At 35.4% G+C, this 23964-nt stretch overlaps 1 protein-coding gene across 3 annotated transcripts; it reads right to left on the bottom strand.

Annotated features, from left to right (window-relative positions):
* Window positions 1–215: 215 nt before the first annotated feature.
* On the bottom strand, window positions 216–23570 carry LOC110705439 (HEAT repeat-containing protein 6-like). Of its 3 annotated transcripts, none has more exons than XM_021883309.1 (28): window positions 23403–23570; window positions 23027–23289; window positions 22854–22949; window positions 21372–21547; window positions 18832–19099; window positions 18687–18754; window positions 17416–17485; window positions 16972–17325; window positions 15374–15453; window positions 15051–15102; window positions 14710–14863; window positions 14486–14573; window positions 12389–12491; window positions 12191–12281; window positions 10607–10704; window positions 10139–10315; window positions 9711–9950; window positions 6528–6623; window positions 6353–6444; window positions 6199–6262; window positions 5992–6067; window positions 5740–5810; window positions 4370–4612; window positions 4202–4275; window positions 2945–3051; window positions 2193–2308; window positions 1520–1597; window positions 216–1068 (listed from the first exon to the last, which is right to left on the bottom strand). In XM_021883309.1, the coding sequence occupies exons 2-28, from the start codon at window positions 23231–23233 to the stop codon at window positions 862–864; spliced, it is 3546 nt and encodes a 1181-aa protein (XP_021739001.1). In that variant the 5' UTR covers window positions 23234–23289; window positions 23403–23570; the 3' UTR covers window positions 216–861. The 3 variants fall into 3 exon arrangements, with proteins under 3 accessions (XP_021739001.1, XP_021738999.1, XP_021739000.1); XM_021883307.1 differs by having other exon boundaries at window positions 15051–15123; XM_021883308.1 differs by having other exon boundaries at window positions 15051–15123; window positions 23027–23292.
* Between the last annotated feature and the right edge of the window lie 394 nt (window positions 23571–23964).

The raw sequence follows: 23964 nt of genomic DNA on the forward strand, positions 1-23964 counted from the left end.
TAGACATTCTTCTTCTCTACTTTATGTCAAATCGTTACAAATAATATGAAACGGAGGTAGTATATTCAATCACTAAGTTCGAGTAATCTGCTCACTAATGGTGGAGGTATAAAATTATCTAATTAGGTTTTATTAGGACTAGAGTAGATAAATTTTCACCGGAATTAAGTGATGAATCATTGCATCCAAAATAAGCAAATAATTTGGAACAAGGCTTGTCTTTATCAATCAATTTACTTTCAATCAAAACCCACAAAAAATTGAAGAGTGTTGGTGTTTATCAACCAATACTACTACAAAATCGACATTAATACTACGTAGTACTTATTTTGGTATGTAGTGCAGCAACATATACACTAAATTAAAGGTTAAAGACTTATTATATTGGGCAGCCTACCCTCTATACATCTCTCACCATAGCTATCATCCATACCTTGCCTCATTATGGAGGAAATACAAGATAAATATAATGTACAAAAGGGCGTTCCTGCCCAGAGAAAGCGCCCTGAAATCACTGCCTTAAGAAGAACCAAGATTGGAAGTGCAAGGATGCCATTCTTCCTAGAGACGGATGATAAATACTCTCATTACCAGGGAAACGGTCTAAAATATGAGCAACTGCATGCGTCCCATTTCATCCAGGTCCTGCACATTCCTCCCACACGAGTCTTCTCCTTATTGTTGTCACTCTTGGACAACGGTCACATCTGAAGCTCATAGACTCAGCAGCCAGCAAATGTCCAAATTTTATGTTGACTCCACCAAATTCCATATTGGATCGACAGAAGATATAATGGCATGCAAGAGAAATATATTTCAGGTCCCAGTGCATATAGGAGATCAGTCCAGCCATTTATGTTTTCATCCACAAGCTGCTATCAACTTTTGAAGTTTTTGTGCCAAAGAAGACTGGTTTTTACTCTCATACACTTCAATCAGTGATTTTATTGCCTGCAACACTAACTCTCTTTTTTGGTTCCTACAGAAGTCCACTTCATCATCTTGCTGAATCCTTGACTCAAGCGATGAGCACAAATCTTTCAACCAACATTCAAGGAACAATGCTTTCTGAAAGACACAAATAAAGACAATGAGCTAAACTTGCAATTTTTTTTAATTTTTTTTTTAAAATAATCAACTTCAGTACTACTACAGTAGAAGATAATGTGCAAAGTCATTAACGACAGGAAAACATTACAAACAGAAGCTAGCTACATCATTAGAGGATTTTTACAAGGTTACCAAGCCACCAGATCCTATTAGTAATTTATTAAACATGTGATTTATAGGAGAAATTTGGCTATTTTGCATAACTATACATCAGAGACCATGGAATTTGCGTGCTTGTCACCAACAAAACATTTGTGGAGTAGTTGTGATTAGATATGAAAACAAGCAGTAATTTGATAACTATATACGAAAACATCATAATAGCATGGATGCATAATAAGTACAACAAAAACATATAAAAGCAATAATCTTCGTCATATGTGGAGTATAATATCAAATAAATACTTACTTTGAGAAGAAACTCTTTCAGTGGTTCATGACTGTTGCTTGAGCAAAGACCAAGTACGTGAAGCATGCTTGCGGTCAGCTGCATCATCCGGTAAAAAAAGAATTACAAAATGAATTAAGAATAAAACATATCAACACATCACTCATATACAGCACTAAATATCACAAATTTAATAAAAATTAGCATATTCTAATACATAAAAGAATCTTGTAGTTGAGGCCTTGAGGGTGTAAGCATTGGGGTGGACTGTGGAGCACTTCATAATCTTCATTAATCTATTCATTTAATGCATTTCCATAAATTTTAGAAATCATCATTTAATAATTAAAAAAAAAAAAAACCCTTTAATAATGTATGGTCCAGTGATAATTACTTGAAGATTTTCTCTGTTCCATCTATTAACTTACAGTAAAATGACATATATCCCCTCAAGTGTTCAAACATAATAAATTCATAACTTCAAGGGGGCAGATACAGGTAGAATGGACACTGCAGAGTCTATAGCTATAAAATGTAGTTCTAGAAAGAATAAAGTTCCAACAAAATATTATAAAAGCATTGCAAACAACAACAGGTAGTTTGGCAATATATGACACCAAATTTGAAATTAGCATGATTCAAATAAAGCAAATACTTTGCATCACAATTTACAAATACATTCAAAATTCCTGACCTGCTTCTCCAGAGCAATTCTATACTTGAAACTAGGAGTTGAATGTTGGTCTGTTGTCAAATTTTCAAGAATGTGTAGGATACTTTGAACAACATCTGAGAACGAACTGCCATAATCTGAAGAGAGAAGAAACCAATAATAATAAACAATCAAATGACTAAACTAATTATTAAAAACCAATAACACAATCAAAAGAATAATATTCAAAGTTCTGGTATTGGGAAAAAAGCTATAAGATGTATAATATTATTCTCATGTACCTTTTGCTTGAAGATGTTAACTTGTCATTTAAGTGTATTGGAGATATAAATATCAGCCATCTCTTAGTTTTTCCTTTAAGATATTCACTATTAGACATGCAATTTTTTTTATATGTAAAAATTTCTATATTCCTTTTAAGCCTACTTAACTCTTTCTTTCTTTCTTTCTTTCTTTTTTTTTTTTTTTTTAATATTATCAGAAACTTGAAATGCCAATACACTATTAGCCATTTTACAACACCAATGCAGTGTATCCTGTCACTATATAAATTTAATTACCAATGGAATAATTAACAATTCTTTAATGTGTGGTCTTATTTTAAAATGACACTTGTATAATGAAGTAATTGATGCCACATTTATGAGTGGTTAAATAGGATAACTATATCATTGATGGTATGATACATATATTAATCAAACAACATCATAGTGAAATATATAGCAGATATTATGGGTGAAGGGAGCTGAAGTTTGATTAAACTTGATACTCACCAAGCAATGTTGATGGAACAGCCAAAGCAGCGGCAGCTTGTATCCGGATTTTGTAGTTGGAAGAGTCACGAAGCAGCAGTAGAAGAATACTATAAATTGACGAAGCCCTGACAGAACATAAGATTCGACAATTTATAGATTTTTATAGAAGAGACAGAAATAAAAGTGACAAAACCAAGCTACATTAAAGGACAAGCCAACTGAATCTTGATATCCAGAGAAAGGCTGAAATTATCCACAAGAGCTGTCAAAGGAAAGGTTAAGGGTTGAAGAGAAGCAATGAGTAAAGCCATTGTTCTTTGCCATTCTTCACACGTAACTTCGGCAGCTAGGCTTCTTAATAGAAAAGTAAAAAAAATATTATACCTTAAAGAAAAACCTCAGGAGAAAAGTTCAAATATCTGCAGAAAATAAATACGATGAAATTCTGTAGATAATCGAACAGCCAAGCCCAGCAAATACCATTTCATATGAACTACCACTTAATTAAGCAGATGTCTTGATCAAACAAGGCTAATCAGGCTGCAAGGCTTTCCTAACAAGATCTAAATGGCTCAACCATGGCAATTCCCAATGAAGATTGCTTTGGCTAACATTATTTTGTAAAGGGCCTTAGGGGCAGCACAAGCACTAGTTACTGGGTTCAAACGGCATCTGGAAGCCAAAGGTTTCAAAAAGGATATACACTTTTGTAAAGGGTTGGACTTTAATGAGCTTATCTAACTAAGTGGTATATTTGGTGACAATACAATGTTCTAGACTGTACACCTGATGACTATGTTATGTGCTAGATCCATGGATTTTTTCAGAGTGTGTGTTCAAGTTCCTAATGTTGATTGTTAAAAAATTAAAGAGATGGAAAACCCTGCAATGTTTTGCTCATACGGCCAGTAAATATATAGAGATACTATGGTTGAATTTAGGAGAAAAATTACTGATAGCCTTCTGCATATCCTTTTAATTAGCATGTTTTTTTTTCGCCTTTTGGTCTCCAATATGTTAACTAGATTTTAAAGTTAAATACATGCTTATCTAGCGAGTGGTCCAAAACTCCAATATGTTTCAGAAAGCAGCAACCCATTCGCTCTTTTGCTTGGAGCAGTCCTGGATGTCTAGGTCCTCTATACAGTAGATTTCTCTTTCATTTTTATTAGTAGAGTTCTCAAGGGAACAAAAGGGTCGAATAGGAGAGGAAATACCCCCCTCCCCCCCCCAAAAAAAAAGGAAAAAAAGAAGAAAATAAAAAGAGCCCATTACCAATCCGATCGCTGCATTCTCAGTGATTCATTCAGAAACAAGTTACTTAATGCATGGCAAACATTCCATTGGACCTGCAATAAAGGCCTTCTATTAGAAAAATGTATTTAGAAAGGTTATACTAAAATAACCAGCAAAAACAAAAAATACATTCAAAAAACAACTTACCTTCACATTTCCGGTGGTAATACATGAGAGGAAAGCTTGCACGATTTTCTCTAATAAATGAACACATCCCAAGGGATCTGAAGATAAGGCAGTGTCCTTATTAGTTACAGTGCACTTCCAGGAAAAATTCTCCATCTTGCTGATTCCAGGACATGTAACTGGACATTTTCCTTGTTCAAGGGGATTTGCAAACGGGATCACTCTTGAAAGATTACCTAGAGCTCTAACAGCATTTGACTTAATCTGAGGCACAAAATAGGGTCATTTAGCGAGTAGCAGGTAAATTAAGAGGAAGAGCACAGTGAATTAGTGTAATTAGGTATCCTAGCAACAATATGTAAAAGGCTGAGAATGAAAATACTGAGATGACACTTAATTTAAAATTTGCCATCTAAATAGGTGTGGGAATCATTCATTTGAAGAATCTATACATCTTATGTTGAACTGAGGGCAATGTAGTACAAGGGTAATAGAAGTCTAACTAAAGAAAATGAAAGTGAATATAAGAAAGGATGAGATAATGATAGTGTCCTCCATCTCTCTCTTTTCCTTATGTCACAGCTCTTATCTCCTATAGCATCACCTCTAATCACTTATGTTTTTCTTAGGTTGACTATTATAACTCCCTTAGTTCATTACCCCCAATCCAAGCATGGCCTAAGTTGCATCCAGAGCCACAAGGAAGGAAGATAAGCAATTTCAATAAATAATTGTTCAAAAAATAAAAAAGAAGGGGAGATGAAGTGCATGATTGAAAACACTGATAAATTTTTAAAAATATTAAAAAGAAGGGGAAATAAAGCGCATGATTGAAAACACTAAGAATATACGTAAAATTCCAAACAAGTTACAAAGCCATCTTCTTGAAATATGGTATACAGATGGCTAGACAGGCTAGCTGATGAAGTTCTTGCTTAAAGCCAAGACCAGGAGAACAAGAGCAAATATCTCCTTACAGCTAGTTCACTCAGCAACATCAAAAAACCCACTTACATCAAACCATATGGGGATTCTTGTCAAAGTAGGTTTGTGGAGGGTAAGAGATGCATAGTGTCGCCCTTGCACACAATAGGAAGCGCTTTGCCCCTTTCCTCTTTCTACAGGTATAAGACAGGAGCAATTTGGGGAATTGACTAATGCTCTTGTAGTAAAAAGAGACTCAGGGTCACTCAGCTGTCGGCTACTTTTCAACTTTAAGCATCAAGAAGATTGATAATATCCTCCTCTCTTTATATATCCTGATTTTTTTAAAATGACGAAGAGAATTGACAGAAATAAACATGACGATATAACTTAACTTTTAACACATGGAGACTATTCACAACAAAATACATGCAAAACCCAGAATCCTCTAATGATAGGTAAACTACCTTATCTCCATCTGTTGTTAGCTTCAAAGAACATTCTAACAATGTCACCAGTCGGAAATTTGCTTCAGAGTCTGTAAGAAAAAGACAAACCATAATGTGACATAATCCCCATATCATATGATTCTAGGAAAATGTAAATGAAAAGCTGTACACAATTAGCTTAAAACCATCCACATGAAACTGTGCAAAGCTTTGATCTTGAACATATAAAAACAAAAATATACAATAAAAATAATAATTTGACCCACCTACCTAAGGAAATTTCAGAAACACTGTGTCGAAATGAGTCGCATATGTTTGCCAAAGCCCAAGATGCAGTAACACGCACCTGCAGCAGGAATATTCATACAAAAATATAGCAAAATGAAAAAAATCTATAACATATAAATTAATAGTAAGGGGGAGAGAGTTCCATGAATACAGATAGTTTGAGTTCAAGATAAAGCCAATAGAAGATACCAAGACAGGCTGATCATGTGTATTGACCTCCACAGCATTGATAAACTCATGAAGGATTTCTGCACTATATGGTTAACCATCCATTTAGCATATTTTTTAATCATGATTTAAAAACAAGTCACCACAAAAAATATTTTGGAGTACTTCATATTACCTCTTAAAAATCTCTGGAAAACACGCAATGACACCAATCGCTCGACACGCAGCTGCCCTTAATGAAGGGACTGAATCATTTGCAGCTTTTATCTGAAAATTTTGAAGCAACATATTTATGACACTATACAGCCAGTAGAGTAATAAAACCAGATGAAGAACAGATATATACTCACACAGGAAGAAAGGATGAACTGCTGCTGCTGCTTCCTAAGAGAAAATAAGACAGCACAAGTGATACCAGCAAAACAAGTAATTGATGCAGCTCTCACCTACCAGACAACAAAAACTTTGCAATAAGTTTTATTACAAATTTGAACTGTTTAGCCTGGCATAATTTGTTGCTGTTGTTAAATAAAAGACTGAAAGAAATATGGGGGGGGGGGGGGGGGGGGGGGGAGTGCAGGCACGAAAGGTAGCAAACATGAAAAATGAAAATGACTAATGAACCCAGAGAAGACCCACCACTTCAAACAATGTCCTGCCCCTTCTAAGGGGAAAAATCTCAATTATAAACACAACATCAAAAAATCGGGCTTGACAGCTATTGGTTATATATTATTCAAGATTCAACTTCTATGAAAAAGATTCATATATATAACCATTTGGTTTCTCTTCCTTGACAGCTTTGTTCCATAAATAACTAATTTAAAAAAATACTAACTTCAGAGCTATAACGGATTGTTCACAAGGTAAGAGAATATTTCCTGATTCAACCATGTAAATGTAAGTATGATAGAAATGGAAATATGTCGAGCTACAGACTCATATAACTGGAGCTATAAAATTAAAGGGATGATCTCCAAACAGCCAGATGACAGTGATATGAGTGGAGTCAGGTTAACAACTAGTAGACCAAGAAATCGAGCTTCAGTGTGGCACTCGTTCACGTATGTGCTTTAAGGAGAAAACTTTAGAACTAGACTAGGCAATGGATCAGCTACTTTTGCATGGGGAGAATGGCACCAAATAATGGCCACAAGAACTTCGGGAAAGTAGGAAACCCAAGAAACTGGTGTCAGTGATGCATACAGAATTCTAGGACTACGGAGCAAATAGAGACAACTAATTCACTCTAGAAAGTTCAGTTCAGTGAGCCTCGGCTAATGCTTCCCAGCAAATTAAAGGCAAAATGACCAATCACTTTATCTTCAGACATGAACTCAATTATTAATAGTTCATCCTAGGCAGAGACCAGGAATACAATCACTTTATCTTCAGACATGAACTCAATTATTATCCTAGGCAGAGACCAGGAATAAATTTTTCCATAAACAGTTGTTGGCTTCAAGTAGCCTCTACACTATTTAAAAATCTGTCAATTAAGCAAGAATCGGAAGAAACAGAGAAAAGATACAAAGCAAAGCTGTCAACCTGGAAATTTGAAAATTCCAAGAAAATTAATGCAAATTCACAAGTGAAAGATGAAAAAGCAGTACACTCAGAAGCAGAGAAGAAACTAGTTGTTCATTGAGGATCCTAGACTCACACTCTACCCAAATATCAGTAGACAAAAACCAAAATGATGAATAGCCCCTTCGAACTACCCATAATCCCAACCCTGACAGAGTCAAACCAAAGGACATATCCAATGCTCTCACAGATGAAGCAATAAAACAGAAAATTTGGTATGACAATATGAATAATAGGCTCCAGAATCCAGAGCTGTGTCACTAATGGATCACACAAAAGAATTCCTTTTTCACCTTACATATAAGATATAAGCAGATAGGAAAGGAGGGAAAGCCAGTGCAAGATTAAAAACAGTTCCATCCATAAGGTCTTTTAGAATTACAGAGCCTCTTTCCCCTCTTACCATATAGATCACAATGAATATTGTACAGAATATGTCGGTCAAATAATTTCGCTACCTCATACCTGTGATACTCACAACCAATCTAACCAGCATTCAGTTCTAAATCTCGTCTTCAAGTCTCCAAATTCATAGCTTCTCAAAAAATGTCCATTCTGCAATTAGCTTTCCACGCAGGTTGGTCAATTCACTCCTTTTTCTAAGAGTACTTACATGGGGTCACAGCCAGCTACTTTGAACTAAAATTTTCCAAAATTCCAAGGTTTTCTTTACCTATACAAGCATATAGCAACGTCAAAGCCTGGTGATAATTCAAAACTTAATGCTTCAAGGAAGATCAAGCTACAGATGGTCTCAATGTCACTCAAAGTAGTACTGGTCCCATTTCCCTCCAATAAAAGCCTTATGTGGACGACAACTACTTTAGTTGTTAAAATCTAGGGGGGGGGGGGGGGGGGGACACTACCCAAACCTGAGTTGAGATCGAATCTAGTCTACAATAAAATAAAATAAAAGTGTTACATACAATTATTCAAGATAATCCTGCCTTCACCCTACCCACACCCCCACCCCCTAACACTACAGTACAAGACACGTTCACCATGTTAATAAAAAATGCAATCCCTTCTGGTCCTAACAGCATGCACGGAGGTGATGTAAACAACACATCTTATACATAAGATGTAACTCGGAATCAGCTAAGAAATCCTTTTTTTATTCTCTGATCAGCTATTTTAGCATTGCAATATAATAATTCTCCTCATTTACTACAAAGTTGACATGCTTCCCTTACATGTACTCACTATTGTCAGGCCAAAGCCAAATTTACACAGTAACTAACCAAATTTGCAATGGATATACAGAAGCAAGCTAGTATTAAGACTCTTAACGCTTCCCAGATATAACAGATACGACATAGACCCAAACTCACTTCCTATACTAGTAAAACTTCTCCATAACTATTAAGAAAGCTTGTAATGGACATATTGATGTTACTTTCACTGCTTCACAGACATAACAGATGATCCTTCAAAAAAATTACACTTGAAGGAATTCCTATTTTTCAAAATCGTAATACAACTATCACCTTCCAAGGTGCTTGCACTATTTATTCACACAAATTTTATAGAAAACATAACAAATATTTTGAGAAAAACGAATGTGCCAACTGAAGGGAGCACATGAATCATTAAATTAATTAGGACAAAGGCTCTTAGAATTCACAGTAAAGTACTACAATAAATATGAAGCACGCCTAAAATGTTGGGCTAAAACAAGTATAAAGTACTCCTCCAATGTAGACTAACATCTATAGGAACATGACAGGGAAGGAACAGTATAACAAAGCAAATGGACTTACACTCCAGGCAAGTCATAAAAACGTCCTCTTTATGAACACTACTTTATAAAAAAATAATATTTAAGATTTCGTGTTATGTTGTATCAAAACAATCATCAAAAGTCATGACACACCAATTTATAAAGCCAGCCAATTTCTGTCTTTTTCAGATAAACACTCACAAGCCAAATAATTAACTAAACGCACCATTCCAGATACATGACATATAGATATGGATATATGTTTCTCAATGGCCTCAGACCACACTGAGTTTCCTGACAGATTGTCTCTGGAAGGCACGACATTCTCCAAATCATATGATGGGGCAGAAGAGATTTTTTTGTCACGCACAAAGTCTGACACAAAAGGAGTCTCTCCTAATCTGTCACCGAATAGATCCTCAGTTCCTTTAAATCCAGATACTGCGCGAAGACATTCATCTAAAACCTGGGGAAAAAAAAAAAGACATCATAATGGTTTAACAGGTTCTAAAACACAGTAGAATGTCAATTTAAAATACAGTCACATTGAGAATTTAGAAATCTTCTACTCCCTGAAGGTTTGACACAATAATCTGCCAGACGGCGACGTAAATTATTTTAAAAACAAGAATTACAAAGCAGGGGACTTCATACCTTGACAGCAGATGACACAACCTTATCCATAGATGATAGACTCTCATGTCCAAAAGCTCCTTTTGAATACGATAACCTAAAAGTGTCTGGTCTCAAAATTTGATATACGGTAGCTGAAATTTGTTTCCAACACGCAGCCACTATGTTAGGGTAGTTGTGGCATAGAGCTTTGAGGGCCTGTAACAAACTTGAAAGAAATTGTAACATATCATCATACTACACAAGAATACAACTAAACAGCTTAGTGGCAGCACAATCATCTGACTGGTGATCAGGATTAGAACAAGAAAAGTTTCTTCAAAGCTAGACTAAATAACTGCACCATGTAATTAGGCAATTAAAATCAGAAAAGAGAGGGGGGGGGGGGGGGACACCATTTAGCTGTAATTAACGGTTCTAATCTTTTTGGGAAATGCTAACACCAGGACAAGATTCATTTACAAAAAGATATTGATGTTCAGTCAATACCTGGAGAGCTTCCAAACATATTGGTGGATTTGCGACTTGCTCAGCATGTCGAAGCAGAGTAATCAAGACACCTGATCCTCCTTTATCCAAATATAAACCTGAAATCAAGCTCATATAAGTACGAATTCAAAGTTGGACTCCTAGAAAAATGAGATAAATTAAAACCCCATCAATAAAAAATAACACAAAAGATTAAAATTAGTAAACTGATTGAGGAATGACAAGCTCAAAAAATATTTCTGTAGGTATACAAACCAAAACCTGTATGACCGTGACAGTAAAAGAGACAGAAAGAAAGGAATCACAAATGCACAAGAATTCCATTTTACCACACACTTTCAAGGGATGCAAGAAAAATATTGGGATATGATAGTGAGTTAAGATAATGTTAGGAAATAAGGTGTAATTGTGTTTGATTAATGCTGAACAAGTCAATGAAAAATAAGAATGAGAAAAAGAAATAAAGAAGATAAACAAACAACACAAGGATTTACGTGGTTCGGTCAAAATAGACCTACATCCACGGGTGGGGGATTCGAGAGCTTCTTCACTATAATGGAGAAAGAAACAAGAGAATAATACAAGGAATCCTAAATCTAATGGCTCAAAAAAAAGGTATTATCTAATTGATCAACTAAAGGGCCCTTTTATAACACAAGGAAACCCTAATAAAACCCTAATATTGTTCCTCAAGTATACTCAAATAGCCGTCATAGAAAAGATATAATTTTAGGAAATATTCCATCAATTATCCTAGAATAAACTAACTACCGAGCTATAGCTCGGCAGCTAGCTCATGTCTGCCGCAAGTCCTCATAGGGCCGAGCTATAGCTCACTCGCATAGAGCTATAGCTCGCAGCCTCGTTGCAAATTTCCAGCTTCGTCAGGTTTTCGTAAAAAGGTCATAACTTTCTCGTTTCTTATCGGAATTTGGCATATGACCTATCGTTGGAAAGCTCTTGAACCAAGCTATCACCTCCAACTTGAATCACCTCTAAATCAGTTGTAGTTTGAGAGATATAAGCGTTCAAAGTCAGCCCTACTAGATTTTGAGTCACAATTTAACAGATAAGACTACAACAGGTAACAAGTTTCAGTTAACAACTTGTCCCTCTATTGCATTAACCAGTCAACAGTCTTATTCTAATTGATTAAGATCATTGTCAAAAAAAAGATCAATCACCTAGAAGGAAAGATGTTAATGTATCACACTGTTCTGGGCAGCACAAGTCTTCATGTTGAGACATTTCCAAATTAGTTAACATTTTCAGACCACAGATTTAGGATCGCTAATTGCTCAACTGTAAGTTATAACATGAGAACTAATATTAGCCATTGAAATCCCCAGTAAAGAGGGGTTCAGGAGTGAAGAGCAAGTGGACGCCCCACAGTGAGCTCGGCTACTTGTCTTTATTTTTCTCTGATTTCTCTTTACGATTCCATATAAATGCTAATGCAATTATGCATATTAATCCAGTAAATTTATAAAAAAAAAAAAAAAAAAAAAAAAAAAAAAAAAAAAAGTAGCCAAAACATCACAACTAACAAAAGCACCAGCAATGACTAGGAGAAAGTGAGCCAACCTGCAGATATTTCAGCTTCAAACATTTCATTAACATGTGAAGAAGAAGGAGATGTAGATATAGCTCCAGTCAAGCAACTGATAGAAATAGCCTGTGAGATAAAATTGTGGAAAATTTCCTCTCAATAACAAAATTTAGGATAAATTCAGAATTATTAGTTTCACAAAAATAGTGCAGTCAGAAAACCAGCCAACTAACCAGTAAACTGGTTTGATCATTTTTAAATGAAAAACCCTCCTCAATTCTCAATCGAAGAGATGAAAGGACTCTGGGCAACAACTCTCCAGGCATCCTCGAATACCTAAGGAATACATCAAGCTATTAGAACAAATCCCTCGGGAAAAAAGCATATAAAGAACAATCCCAAATTCCCAGTTAGCATAAACAAGTGTTCTTCATTCTGAATACTCTCAATTTTTTAAAGTTTGATACTAATAATCTACCTCAACAAATCACATCAATTCTCTTATATAAATAGGATCTCCCAAAGAATAAACTAGTGGCAAGGATAACAAGAAAACTTCACATCAACGAGGTATAAATAATAAATAGAACAGAACTTGGTCGTTTCAATCTTCTTCTTCTTCTTCAATCTTGATCGTGTCAATAAACTGAAAAATTCACTGCTGTTTTTCTTAGGATTACATAGTCTAGATAAATAAAAAGGTCAATAACTGTACATGCTATTTTAAATTTTTGTCAAAGCGCAAATAGTGGTGTGTTTTGGTTCAAGGATCCTGATAGAACTGAAAATAAAACTCAATTGTTGCATTACAGAACGACTATTCTGTCAATCATGGATTATGGGGTTGCAATTGAAGTGTTCAACAAACCCAGTCACAAAACACTGCAATAAAAACCACAACCCCCTCGCCGCGTCATTCATTACGTAAAAAAATCAAAATCTGTTATTGCAGTATGAGGTACATAAGGAAGGGAGACATGGGAAAGTAATTCAGATAGACTACTTCCAGCCATACCTCCTCCCAAAAGCAATACAGAATGAAGCTTTGACTCTAACCAAAGCAAGAAATACATGATGAACCCAGGATATGAATCTACACATTAAAGCATGAAACTGCAAGTGTTTTACCATCGTAGCCAAAAGAAATAGTTTCACCAAGTAAACCTAGGGAAAACTTTTGGGACAAAACTTCACAACACCCCACTTTGCTGCTCTGTTAGCTTCTGTTAATTTTAAGCAATGTTGATACTTACATAATCTCCATGATGCATAGTAAATCATTTGACCTTTAGATGAAATTAATTGATCATTATCCTCAACGGATCCTCCAGAACTCAATGCTCCAAGTTTGTTTGACTTGTCTCCAGGGCTTCCCTCAACATTCAACTCCTTGTCTAAGAAAAATGTCCTCCAACTCTTCCTAACATCTAATTATTTCTCTTGGACCGAAGACGAGTGGATGTCAAACTCTTATCAGTTATCACAGACTACCTCACCCACCACAACCTCCATCTCCAAACTCTCCAATGAGAAATTTATCCTTCCCTAAAATACAATATCTCCGCAATATCCTGCTCCTTCCCTCAAACTCCATTATTCGATCCATTATTCGACAAACAATCTGATTAATAGAATTTATTCAATAAAAAAGGCTCAAGTCATTTAAACATATTAAACCCAATTATAAAAGCGTGAGGTGCACCAAGCGCATATTGTCCTTGGATCCTAGGCAGGAGGAATAAGTGAAGATGTGCACTTCTTGTAGGCCAGGCACACCTTTAATGCATATAATTTTTTTCTTACATGGTGCATACGCTTGCAGTAAAGGAGCCTTACAATTTATTACAGTAATATTAAGCACATCTAGCACAAAATTGTCTCGGAATTGGGAAATCACGGTCTTTTCTTCTACGTGATATAGCCTAAGGAAGCACAAAATTGTCTTGGAATTGGAAAATCATGATCTTTTCTTCTACGTGATATAGTCTAAGGAAGCTCAACCTCATTTACTATAGGAACAAATGCAATTCAAGTAAAATTTTCACAATTAGCAACCAACACTCATTTCCAGTTCTTGGTCCCCAACTCTCCACAATCTCTATAACACTTGAAACCCCCCTATGGTCCTATCCCCAGAACAGAATAATAAGAAAAGCCGAGAGGGAAAAGGAGACATGTATTTCAGGCACCAAGCATGCATAATCCTTGCCTCATATTACATGAAGCTCAAGGTTTTAAAATTTAGCAAGAAATATACAGCAGAAAGAAATCAGACAGTAACGTGCCCTAGACTGGTGTAGCACAGAATAGCAAAGAGCAAAAATATTTACGGTGTGGATGATATCAACAGCATGAGAATCTTGAACAAGGAGGTCAATAGTCCAGTATGCCTCTCGTGTTGAATCAAGTATAGCACACCTGCACCATCAACAGATATATCCATCGGAAATTAAAAGGGAAGAAAAATGATTTAAGAGAAAAGCAATATTTGTTAGCATACAATATCAGACAGAAAAAAAATCCTCAACATAAAGAGTTCAGATCTTGTGTATACCAGCGTGAAGTTGCATGAGTATCTGACCCAGAGAGCTTGAGAGTGCCATGTAAGAACCACATTTAGTTGAATCCCTGTATTCTGCAACCTGCAGAGCTACAGAGGAAGGCTCCTCCAGCATGGCAGCAATCGCTGAGGCAGATGCCAGCCGTGTCTAGAAAGCAAATGTTAATGCATGATTAATAAACATGTGTAGGAAGAATGATACAAGGTTCCAGAAAACAAATGAGCTGACTAGACAGTGTCAGAGAATAATATAACACTAATAAAATGGCTCTTGAAGCCACATTAGCAGAAAGTAATGCAAAAATGTAGGTTTTATCAAATTGAGGCATCAGTACCTTCAGGAATGGATCAAATAACAAGCAAGTCATCAAAGTCGCCTCATACTTCCTGCAAATAAGCAAGCAGTACCTTAAGAAATTGATCAAAAAACACAAAGAGATCAAAACTATTTCAATTATGACTGCAAAGGAAAAAGATATAGCAAAGAGGAACCACATGCAAAATAGCAAAATATGTTATGCAGAAGAGCACAGGCGCACAGCACCAAGATACGCATATAATGATCAAAGAAAAAAGTACAACCACAATAGTGATAATAAAATTGACAAATAAAAAAAATACAAATAAAGATGGACAACAAGAGGAACATATTGTTCACCTTGGTTGAAGTACATCATTAGTTGGCAAAAGCATTGTCCATTGGGCAATGAAAGCCTTTGGATCAGCTTCACAAAGATCCTACAAACCCATAATTATGGAGAAAAAAAAAAACATTGAAGGTGAGAACTAATCAATCTTAGGTTCAGTAATAAGCTAAACGATAATATGCATGGCACAAAAACTTAGTTTATCAGGTTCTAACTTTTTCTGCTCAATGTAAGCTGTGTTATTTAATCATTTATCAAACAAAGAAGTCCCTTTCACAAAAGATACAACTCGCCTTCAGCTTGTACTAAAATACTAGGCAAGGCGTTTGAGTATTATCTAGGAAACTGCAATAACTAAAAAATTCACTACGCCATACAGTACAAAAAATCATGACTTTTACTTGAAAGGCTTCACATGGTCACACGAAGTTCCAGCGGATAATTTGAAGAAGTGCAACTTGCAATGTTAAGATTGGTACAAAAAGGAAAGGAGTGATGAAAAGAGTATCATCGGAGTGAAAAAAAAAATATGCCAATCACGGTTTACATCACTAAGAAAATGCAACCCAAAATGGAAAATCATTGTAAAGCCCCAAAGGAACATGAGATGTACTTCTCTATCCCATAAAGCTGTCCGACTCATATTTAAGGTTTCAACTACACAATAGCCCTTGCTATTAAGAATGCCTTGCCCCTCTGGCTCAGGAAAATCAAACAGGTGACAACATAGAAGGTGAGTGAGCAGACCCAATGTCACAACACCAAACTGCCTGTTGAAATGACAAGTAGCTACCTCACAATGCACAAACAAATGATACCCTACTTTATACTCTGACAGCACAAGACAGGCAAATCTAAGACGCATACTTATAATTGCTAAATGCTAAGTCTGCATAGTGAAAACTGTCATTTGTGTTGAGCCTCTTCAAAAAAGCCATCACAGAAAGGTTTACTGTCATTGAGACCTGACAATTCCATATGTAATTGGCATAATTAGAGAGATAGGTGTGGAGATTTCAGTAAATGGCTACAGTTAAAAAAAAAAAATAGCCCATATACCATACCCTCTTATATGGAATATCTTTAAAAGTATAGTCTGCGGTCTGCCACACCCCCACTAGTCAAATCACCAAAGATAGCTCCCAAAGAAGAAGAATAGATGTATCCTTGAACAAGTTTCAGAGGACTAGAATAATTCTGCATGACTATTAAACTGCTAGCAACCAATTCCTCGAACCACATAATTGCTGACATAAGAACAAATAGGGAATCACTATTACCATTTCTCTACCAATAACATGTCCATAAACACCAAATTACCAACCATTCTCATCTCCAGATTGCAAACTATAGGCAAATTTTTCCATAAACAACAAATTTACAACCATTCTCATCTCCAAATTACAACCACTCTCTTAACCAAAAAAGAAATTGCTCTTCAGAGAGACCCACTGGAATGTGCAAATTTTTGCAGAAAGTGACATACACTCGGGTAAGAGCCCAAATGCACTTCTTAGTTAGAGGTTCAAGGACATAATAAACTTAAGATGTAAGAATTAAAATACTAAAGGAATAGTTTAAGGTAGAAACAAAATTCTCCAATTTTCACCTGTATACAATTGATAGCAGCAACTCTGGCCTTACAGCTGCGCACAGTATCAAAATCTTTTGGTCCAATGTCACTATCACTATAGTCAGAATCGGATGATGAACATTCAAGTGGCGAAGAGTCATGATCTGATGATATTTGAGATGGCTTAGTTAGTGGCTGCTGCAGAGAAGAACCTGTCCTCCTGCGCAAATGTGGAGGCCTGTATGCACCAACATCCTTTTTGATGGTTTCCTTTGAAGAAAACCTATGGCTTGAAGGGCCTGGATCCTTATCTCCATGACAGGATAACGAGCTTGAAGTATTTAGGCCATAAGCTAAAAATACTCTTAATGCTGCTACAAAAGCTGCTAACTGCAATGTCATAATGTTAATACAAGAGTTGATCCAGTTCAAGACATAAAGCAAAAACCTCATTCCCCAAGAAGAGAATCAATAACTCACATGATCTGAAAGAGAACCCTTCCGATTTACAAGTACAAGGTGAAGACATTGCAGAACTGAGGTGTAAAACCTGCAAAACATAAATAAAAAAAAAAGGTTAGGACTTCTAACCAACACATTAAAAAAAATATAACGTCAAAAAATGAGGACCAAGGAAGCAAGGGTAACCACTGGTCATTTTTTCAGAAAATTAACTTAGAAAATTTAATACAGGGTGCTTACTAGTAGACAGAAAATTCTCTGCATACAGAAAAAAATTATTTCTAAAATTATTAGAAGACCAAATCACCCAAAGCAACAAAAGCTCCAATAAACTCACTAGCAGCTATGAGACGAAGCACATATCTACTTTTATAGGACTATGTGAGTCCCCAAGGCTGGAGGCAAGGTTGGAACTGCCTCCTTAGCGAACATAAATCCCCTCAGGCTAGAACTTTGCAGTTTTGCTCCTCCAAGCTGTGTTTGTCACCATCAATTGACAGACACTCAAAGATAAAAATCTTCTAAAATGTTTATGAAAAGGTCCTTTCTCTCAAATGAGTTTACAGTGTACTTCTAGACTTTAAGCTTGTTAGCTCTTCATCAAAGACTTTCAAAATAAATGCGAACGTTGTAAAATGAAGAAAAAAAAGATCTATTTATCAGCCTAGAAACTCAGCAGAAAAAACAAATGGTTAAAGGCACATCAAGACTCTCAAAACATAAGTTAATACAAGCATTTGAAAAATAAAAATAGAAAAATTTATATATATAAAAAAAAAGGCATCCCTCACTCCCTCAGCAGCTATTAAGTTAATTGTTAACAGAGTATATCAAAAGCTCCAAACTCCTTTGCACAGAAACAAAACATAGCAGGAAAGACAAGACATGAAACTTTCAATGAGACAGCCTTTCCTTTTCAATAGAGTGCAAATCTCATTACTGCAGTGAGGTTTTTGGTCTTTTCCATTAAATTATACCACCTCAAACCCAAAGCATTGAAGCTTGCATGTGAAATTGTGCAAAACACACATCTAATAGTCAAGAACAAATTAAAGAAACCCAAAGCATATGCTCCTTTATTGTTGATATGTTAGAAATGGAGTGCCTCATAATTCACTTTCTTTATACGCATTTAATCCAACTATTCACTAAAACATGCTCCAATTGATTCACTTTCACTCACCTTAATCTTTGCAAAAATTCAACTAAAACAAACACTACTAAATGAATGGAGTTTCTAAACATCAAAAGTAAATATCAAAAAAAAAAAAAAAAAAAAAAAGGAGTACCTTGACAGGACACCATCCTCTGCAATAAGCATCTTGGCCGCAAGTGAATCCATTACTTTCCTCAGCACCTAATTCAGAAAATAGACAATCTAAGTTGTCCACTAAGACATGCATCAAGAACTTAAAAAAATCAAATAGTACACACCTCAACAACAGACTGCCAAGTGCCTACAGGAAAAGAAGATCCAACTCTTGTAAATGATTCACTGACCATACAAAAGGCAGTCGTTTGAACTTTCCACAAGCTGGCATGTTGAACTTTCCCAGAGTCACCACGACAACTCATATTACCATTGGATTGATATGAGCCGTTCAACTCGGAATGACAGCATACAACAATATGAAGGAGGAATTCCACCAACTGAATGTTTTCTGATGTTGAAGACCTTCGAGGATCCATGCTGATCAGATGCCTGAAGTTATTTATGCAACAGAATTGAAAACAGAAGAACTATATTAGCTCTCCATGTCGAGCAGAGAAATGACAAGTGACTTTAAGACTGAATTTCATATAGTAGGCTAAATTTCCTCTTAAGGTGAGCTTTTGAGTGGACTTTGGTGTAGGGTAGAATCAATACTTCAAAAGAAATGACCAAAGATGGATAATTTGCAGGGTATTTTCATGTTACATTGTTCCAATAGCGAGTCTTTCTTACATTTCTTTGTTGTAAGAATGTGAGATGGCAAGTAATATTTGGAGGAGGCTATTTGACTTGTATGGTGAGTGCCAGGGTTTCCCTAATACTGTTTTGGATCTGCTGCAAGTTCGATTTGTGGGCTTTGGAAGGGCAAAGAAGATGACAATATAGTCGTGTAATACTTTCATGGCAAATTTGCAGTGTCTGTAGTTAGAGCAGAATGTGTCTCAGAAATTTGCTTTAACTATTTACTTACAGAATACCTTTTAGCTTCTTTGTAGGCAAAGGCAGCGGGGGCTTTTAGCAGTTACTCATTGAAGGAAATTCAATAAATAAATAAATAAAGGGAGGAAGTACTATAATCCAGGCGATCAGGCTACAAAATCCTTCCATCTATTAATATCTATATATTTTGTAACATCAAATTTTACTATGCTCTAACTAGACAAAGCAGCATTTAGACTGTTCTTGTGATATATTATTACATGACATAGATAGAACTGTATCAAAATGTACATAGGACTACAAAATATAAGGTTTAAGTATTCAGAAATAACTTAGAGAGGAAAAAACAATGAACAATACTTAGCTACTTATTTTGTTATACAGATATGAAGTAGAATCCATTATTCAATCTAGTAATTCGGGGCTTAATTTTCATTTACATCTCAAATGGTTCAACTCAGCTATTCACAACGTCACCAGTCCATTAAACTGCACCCGCCTCCTCCTCTTAATTAAATCGCCACCCAAACCACCATCACCATCCCCACCTACATCCTAGATAAAACATCACCACCATCACAAAGAAAATCCCCCACACTAGAACCCTACCATAGAAACTCTAATCCGAGCATAAGTGTCCAAACACATTGTTGTCCAAAAAAAGATGTGTAAAAAAAACTTTTATCTATCCAAGTCATCAAATAAGAATAAGTTGGAATCATAAGCAAGCAACGGCTGAAAGATAACCACCACTTTAAAACCCTCAACAACATCATGCCAGTCCCTACATGATCCTATGACCTAACACATCCGGTATTATAGGAAAGAAAACGATACTAAAGGATCCCATTGCCACAATCCTATGAAGACCTTAAATTATCTAACACATCATCCATTAAATTTACCAATTCAAACGTACTATTAAACACATCCCATGATCCACCTCCTCTCCCAAATCTCATAGCCCTAACTCCAAAACAATCAGCCATAAGCCTTCTCTAAATTCAGCTTGAATAGAATAATCCTTCAATTCATACTTTAGCATTATCAAATACCTTATTTTATAATAACGAGGCATAAATATGTATACCCTCAAGAGAAGCACAAGATTCTACCAAAATCATACTCAGAAGCACCATAAACAATCCATTAGGACTTTTGCTAAAATTTGATAAAGAGAACTTTCAAACAAGCTTAACAAACTTAGAGTTCATACCTTGAATATAGTAACAATCTCATATAAACCTAACTTGTTGGGTTCATACTGGAAAAACACTCTAGTACCTTCCCCAAAAATTCTTGCTAATAGCACTATATCAACAAAAGCAATAAGGCTCAGGGACCTATCAATCTAATATAGGATTGAACAACTCCTTACTACCTAAACAGGATCTCGAAGAGACCTCAAATACAACATTTGCAACAGATATCATTACAATAAGCAAACAAACATGTTTAATAAATGGACTTCCTATTGCATTTAAACCAGTGATCAAAGACTAACAGGGAAATAGACAGAATGCTTAGTTATATACATGGCTATAGCCCAAGTGCCTAAAATACCTCCTATTGATTGGCAGTTGATATGAGTTGGTCCCAAGTAACAGAGACAAACAGGCAAACAACTTGACAAACCACATCATTTCTACAACCCACTAATCAACAAGCTTGAACCCACTAAACACTGTCCAGTAGCTAGAGTTAGAGGCCAAATCAAAAGCTGTTTTCAGACACCTCAGGATAATATGCTTAATGCTTCTTGGTAGCTATATTACACAGCCAGAAAAGCACAATAAATATACATATGGAGCACTAAACAAACCTTATTGTTTCCAGACAATCCTTCGTAGCTTTTATCCCAGTAGAGTTGTCAGAGACAGATCCTACTCTGACAGCATTTTCAATAAAATACTTTGCTATCTTGCTGAAAGACCCAAGCATCTCAGACCAAGCAGATGAACTCAATGCAAGTGGAACGCGAAGAGCAATATTGTAAATCTGCGACATATACAATATAAATGAAGTCAGGATAAGCATAATTAGATAAGATGCAGAAACCAATAAGTTTAAAAATGTGTTAAATAACAAGAATTTTCTCCATCAATGTGACAACATAATAAAATGAAACATAGTATGGAGTCTCTTGCTTTCTTTTCTTCTCTCACTCATGCTTTTCTAGAAAATCTTAATGGACACCCTCACTGTTGATCAGTTAATTCGTATTATAATTTTAGGTACTAGTCTATAGCAATAAAACCAGAAAAACATATGGCTGAACAGAGGTCAAGAATTCAGGTCAGCAAACACGAGCTCATGAACCAGATAACATTCAGGATCGCTTTGTCAATAAGCCCATATTCCTTAAACTAAAGCCTTGAAGTTCACTTTAATGTATTATACAAAGTAGCAGGGTAATCCACTATAACTTTGCCAAGTAGGCCATGTTCCTTTCAATTTATCTTTACCAAACAGACGTTATATTATTATATTAGCAGAACAATATCAGCCATAAGGTTTGAACATTAAAATAAAAAAATTAGAAAAAAAAGAACTTTATTTATTCTCATTGTATTACACATGGATCCGTAGATTGGAAGACCAAAGCTGCAAAAAACTACCTCTTTCAATCTAGTATGAAAGTCAAAGTTTAATTCTAAATAATAATATGTTATTAAAATAACTATTTCCAGAACAAATATGGCAAATACTTTAAGTAGATCATCTTCCTATTGCCACCCTCTTTCAATTATTTTCTATCAGTGAGAGCACATACAGTAAACATTATGAGTTGGTCATTTTCCTCTTGCCATCCTTTTTTGATTCATTTTTATTGGTTATTGACAATACAAATGCATATTCATAAGCACATCTAACCTCAGATGTACTTCTTGGAAGCAACTTAAGTTTCCATTGACCTATAACATAATAGCATAAGGTCCTATAATGTTTAATCCATTGAGAATTGGAGCCCTAGTCGCGACTTTGGAATATCTCTCGCACATAAGAGACTGGCTAGTTGGCCACTAAATCATAGTAATATAACCACAGCATAATCTAACGATTACATGAAATCTAGCAACAATTCCAGCTATAGCTGATTAAATTTATTTTTCAAAATTAGAAACCGGAATGTAAATCACAATTTCCTTGTGCAAAAAAACCTTCCTTAATCTGAGCCATAGCCTCATAGATAGAACCCTCTTTTCACAATTAAGCATCCATCTATTTTCAAAAGCGATAATACTCCACGACATAACTTGGCAATGAAAATTAACCCATACACAAAAAGTTACAATGACATTACCAGATGACAAATAAGATACAAAGCACGACCCGTGCCTTCATTCGTGCAATTGCTTGAAGCCGCCACATTCAAAAGATACATCAAATCCGACGTAACCTAAAACAAAACAATCCTGATCAACATCGAACACGAAAATAAAAGAACGGATAAGCCACAATACAACAATGCAATACCTCGTGAGGTGGAAGCAAAGGAGAAGCAGCAACAAATGAGTTAAAGTGAGCGAATACGAGTTCGTCGAGCACGGGAATAACACTAATCAAAGTGTCAGTAGATTGAATTTGAGATTGAGTTTGAGTTTCATCCCTTAAAGTCAAAAAAGCAGTCCTCCATGATCTCACTAACACAATTGAATTAGACAACTCTGTTTCTTCAGCCATTCTACCAATTTTTGGTTTGACGATCAAATAACAATCAAAATTGATATAATTTCCTTCTGCTGTGTAAATAAAATTGATTAAATTTTGCAATTTGGAAAATAATTAGGGAAGAAAAAATTAAAAAGTTGCGAAATCTGGAACAAGCGGTTGAAAATTAGGGTTCAATTACCTGGAATGTTCTTCTTCAATCGCAGAAGCTTCGATTCATCAGGAAATGTTAGGGTTTATAGGATTGTTATTTGCATCATCAAATTTTAGCCATTTTTGGAGGGAAAATTGACTAATTGAGGTATATGTTAGGGTTCTAGCTGGATATATTGTTTACAGAATTTTTAAACCTGGGTTCACATTAATTACAGAAAAAATTATCAATAATTATACAACCTTTTGATTATTCCTAATTTTGTAAATACTATTTTTCAAAAAAAAAAAAAATGTAAATACTAGATGAAGCTCGGTACGGTTTATGTGTATTTTTTAAAACAACTATTTTTTGTATTTATGTGATACAATTTGTTATTTTATTCGTTGTACGTAGTACATTATTTAATCCTATATGGCTCTCTAAACACTCGGGAAAAAACTTCCTTTTATATATGTGTATTAGATTATAACCTTTGGGGTGTTAATTTAAAACAAGACATAATCGGTTGGTAACCTGTTTTTACAGGTTAGCGTGACAAGAGTAATTGTTTTATTTGTTTTGTCAATTTAATTAATTAATTATCATT

This window comes from Chenopodium quinoa, unplaced genomic scaffold, assembly GCF_001683475.1.
Source record: "Chenopodium quinoa cultivar QQ74 unplaced genomic scaffold, ASM168347v1, whole genome shotgun sequence".
NCBI lineage: Eukaryota > Viridiplantae > Streptophyta > Magnoliopsida > Caryophyllales > Amaranthaceae > Chenopodium > Chenopodium quinoa.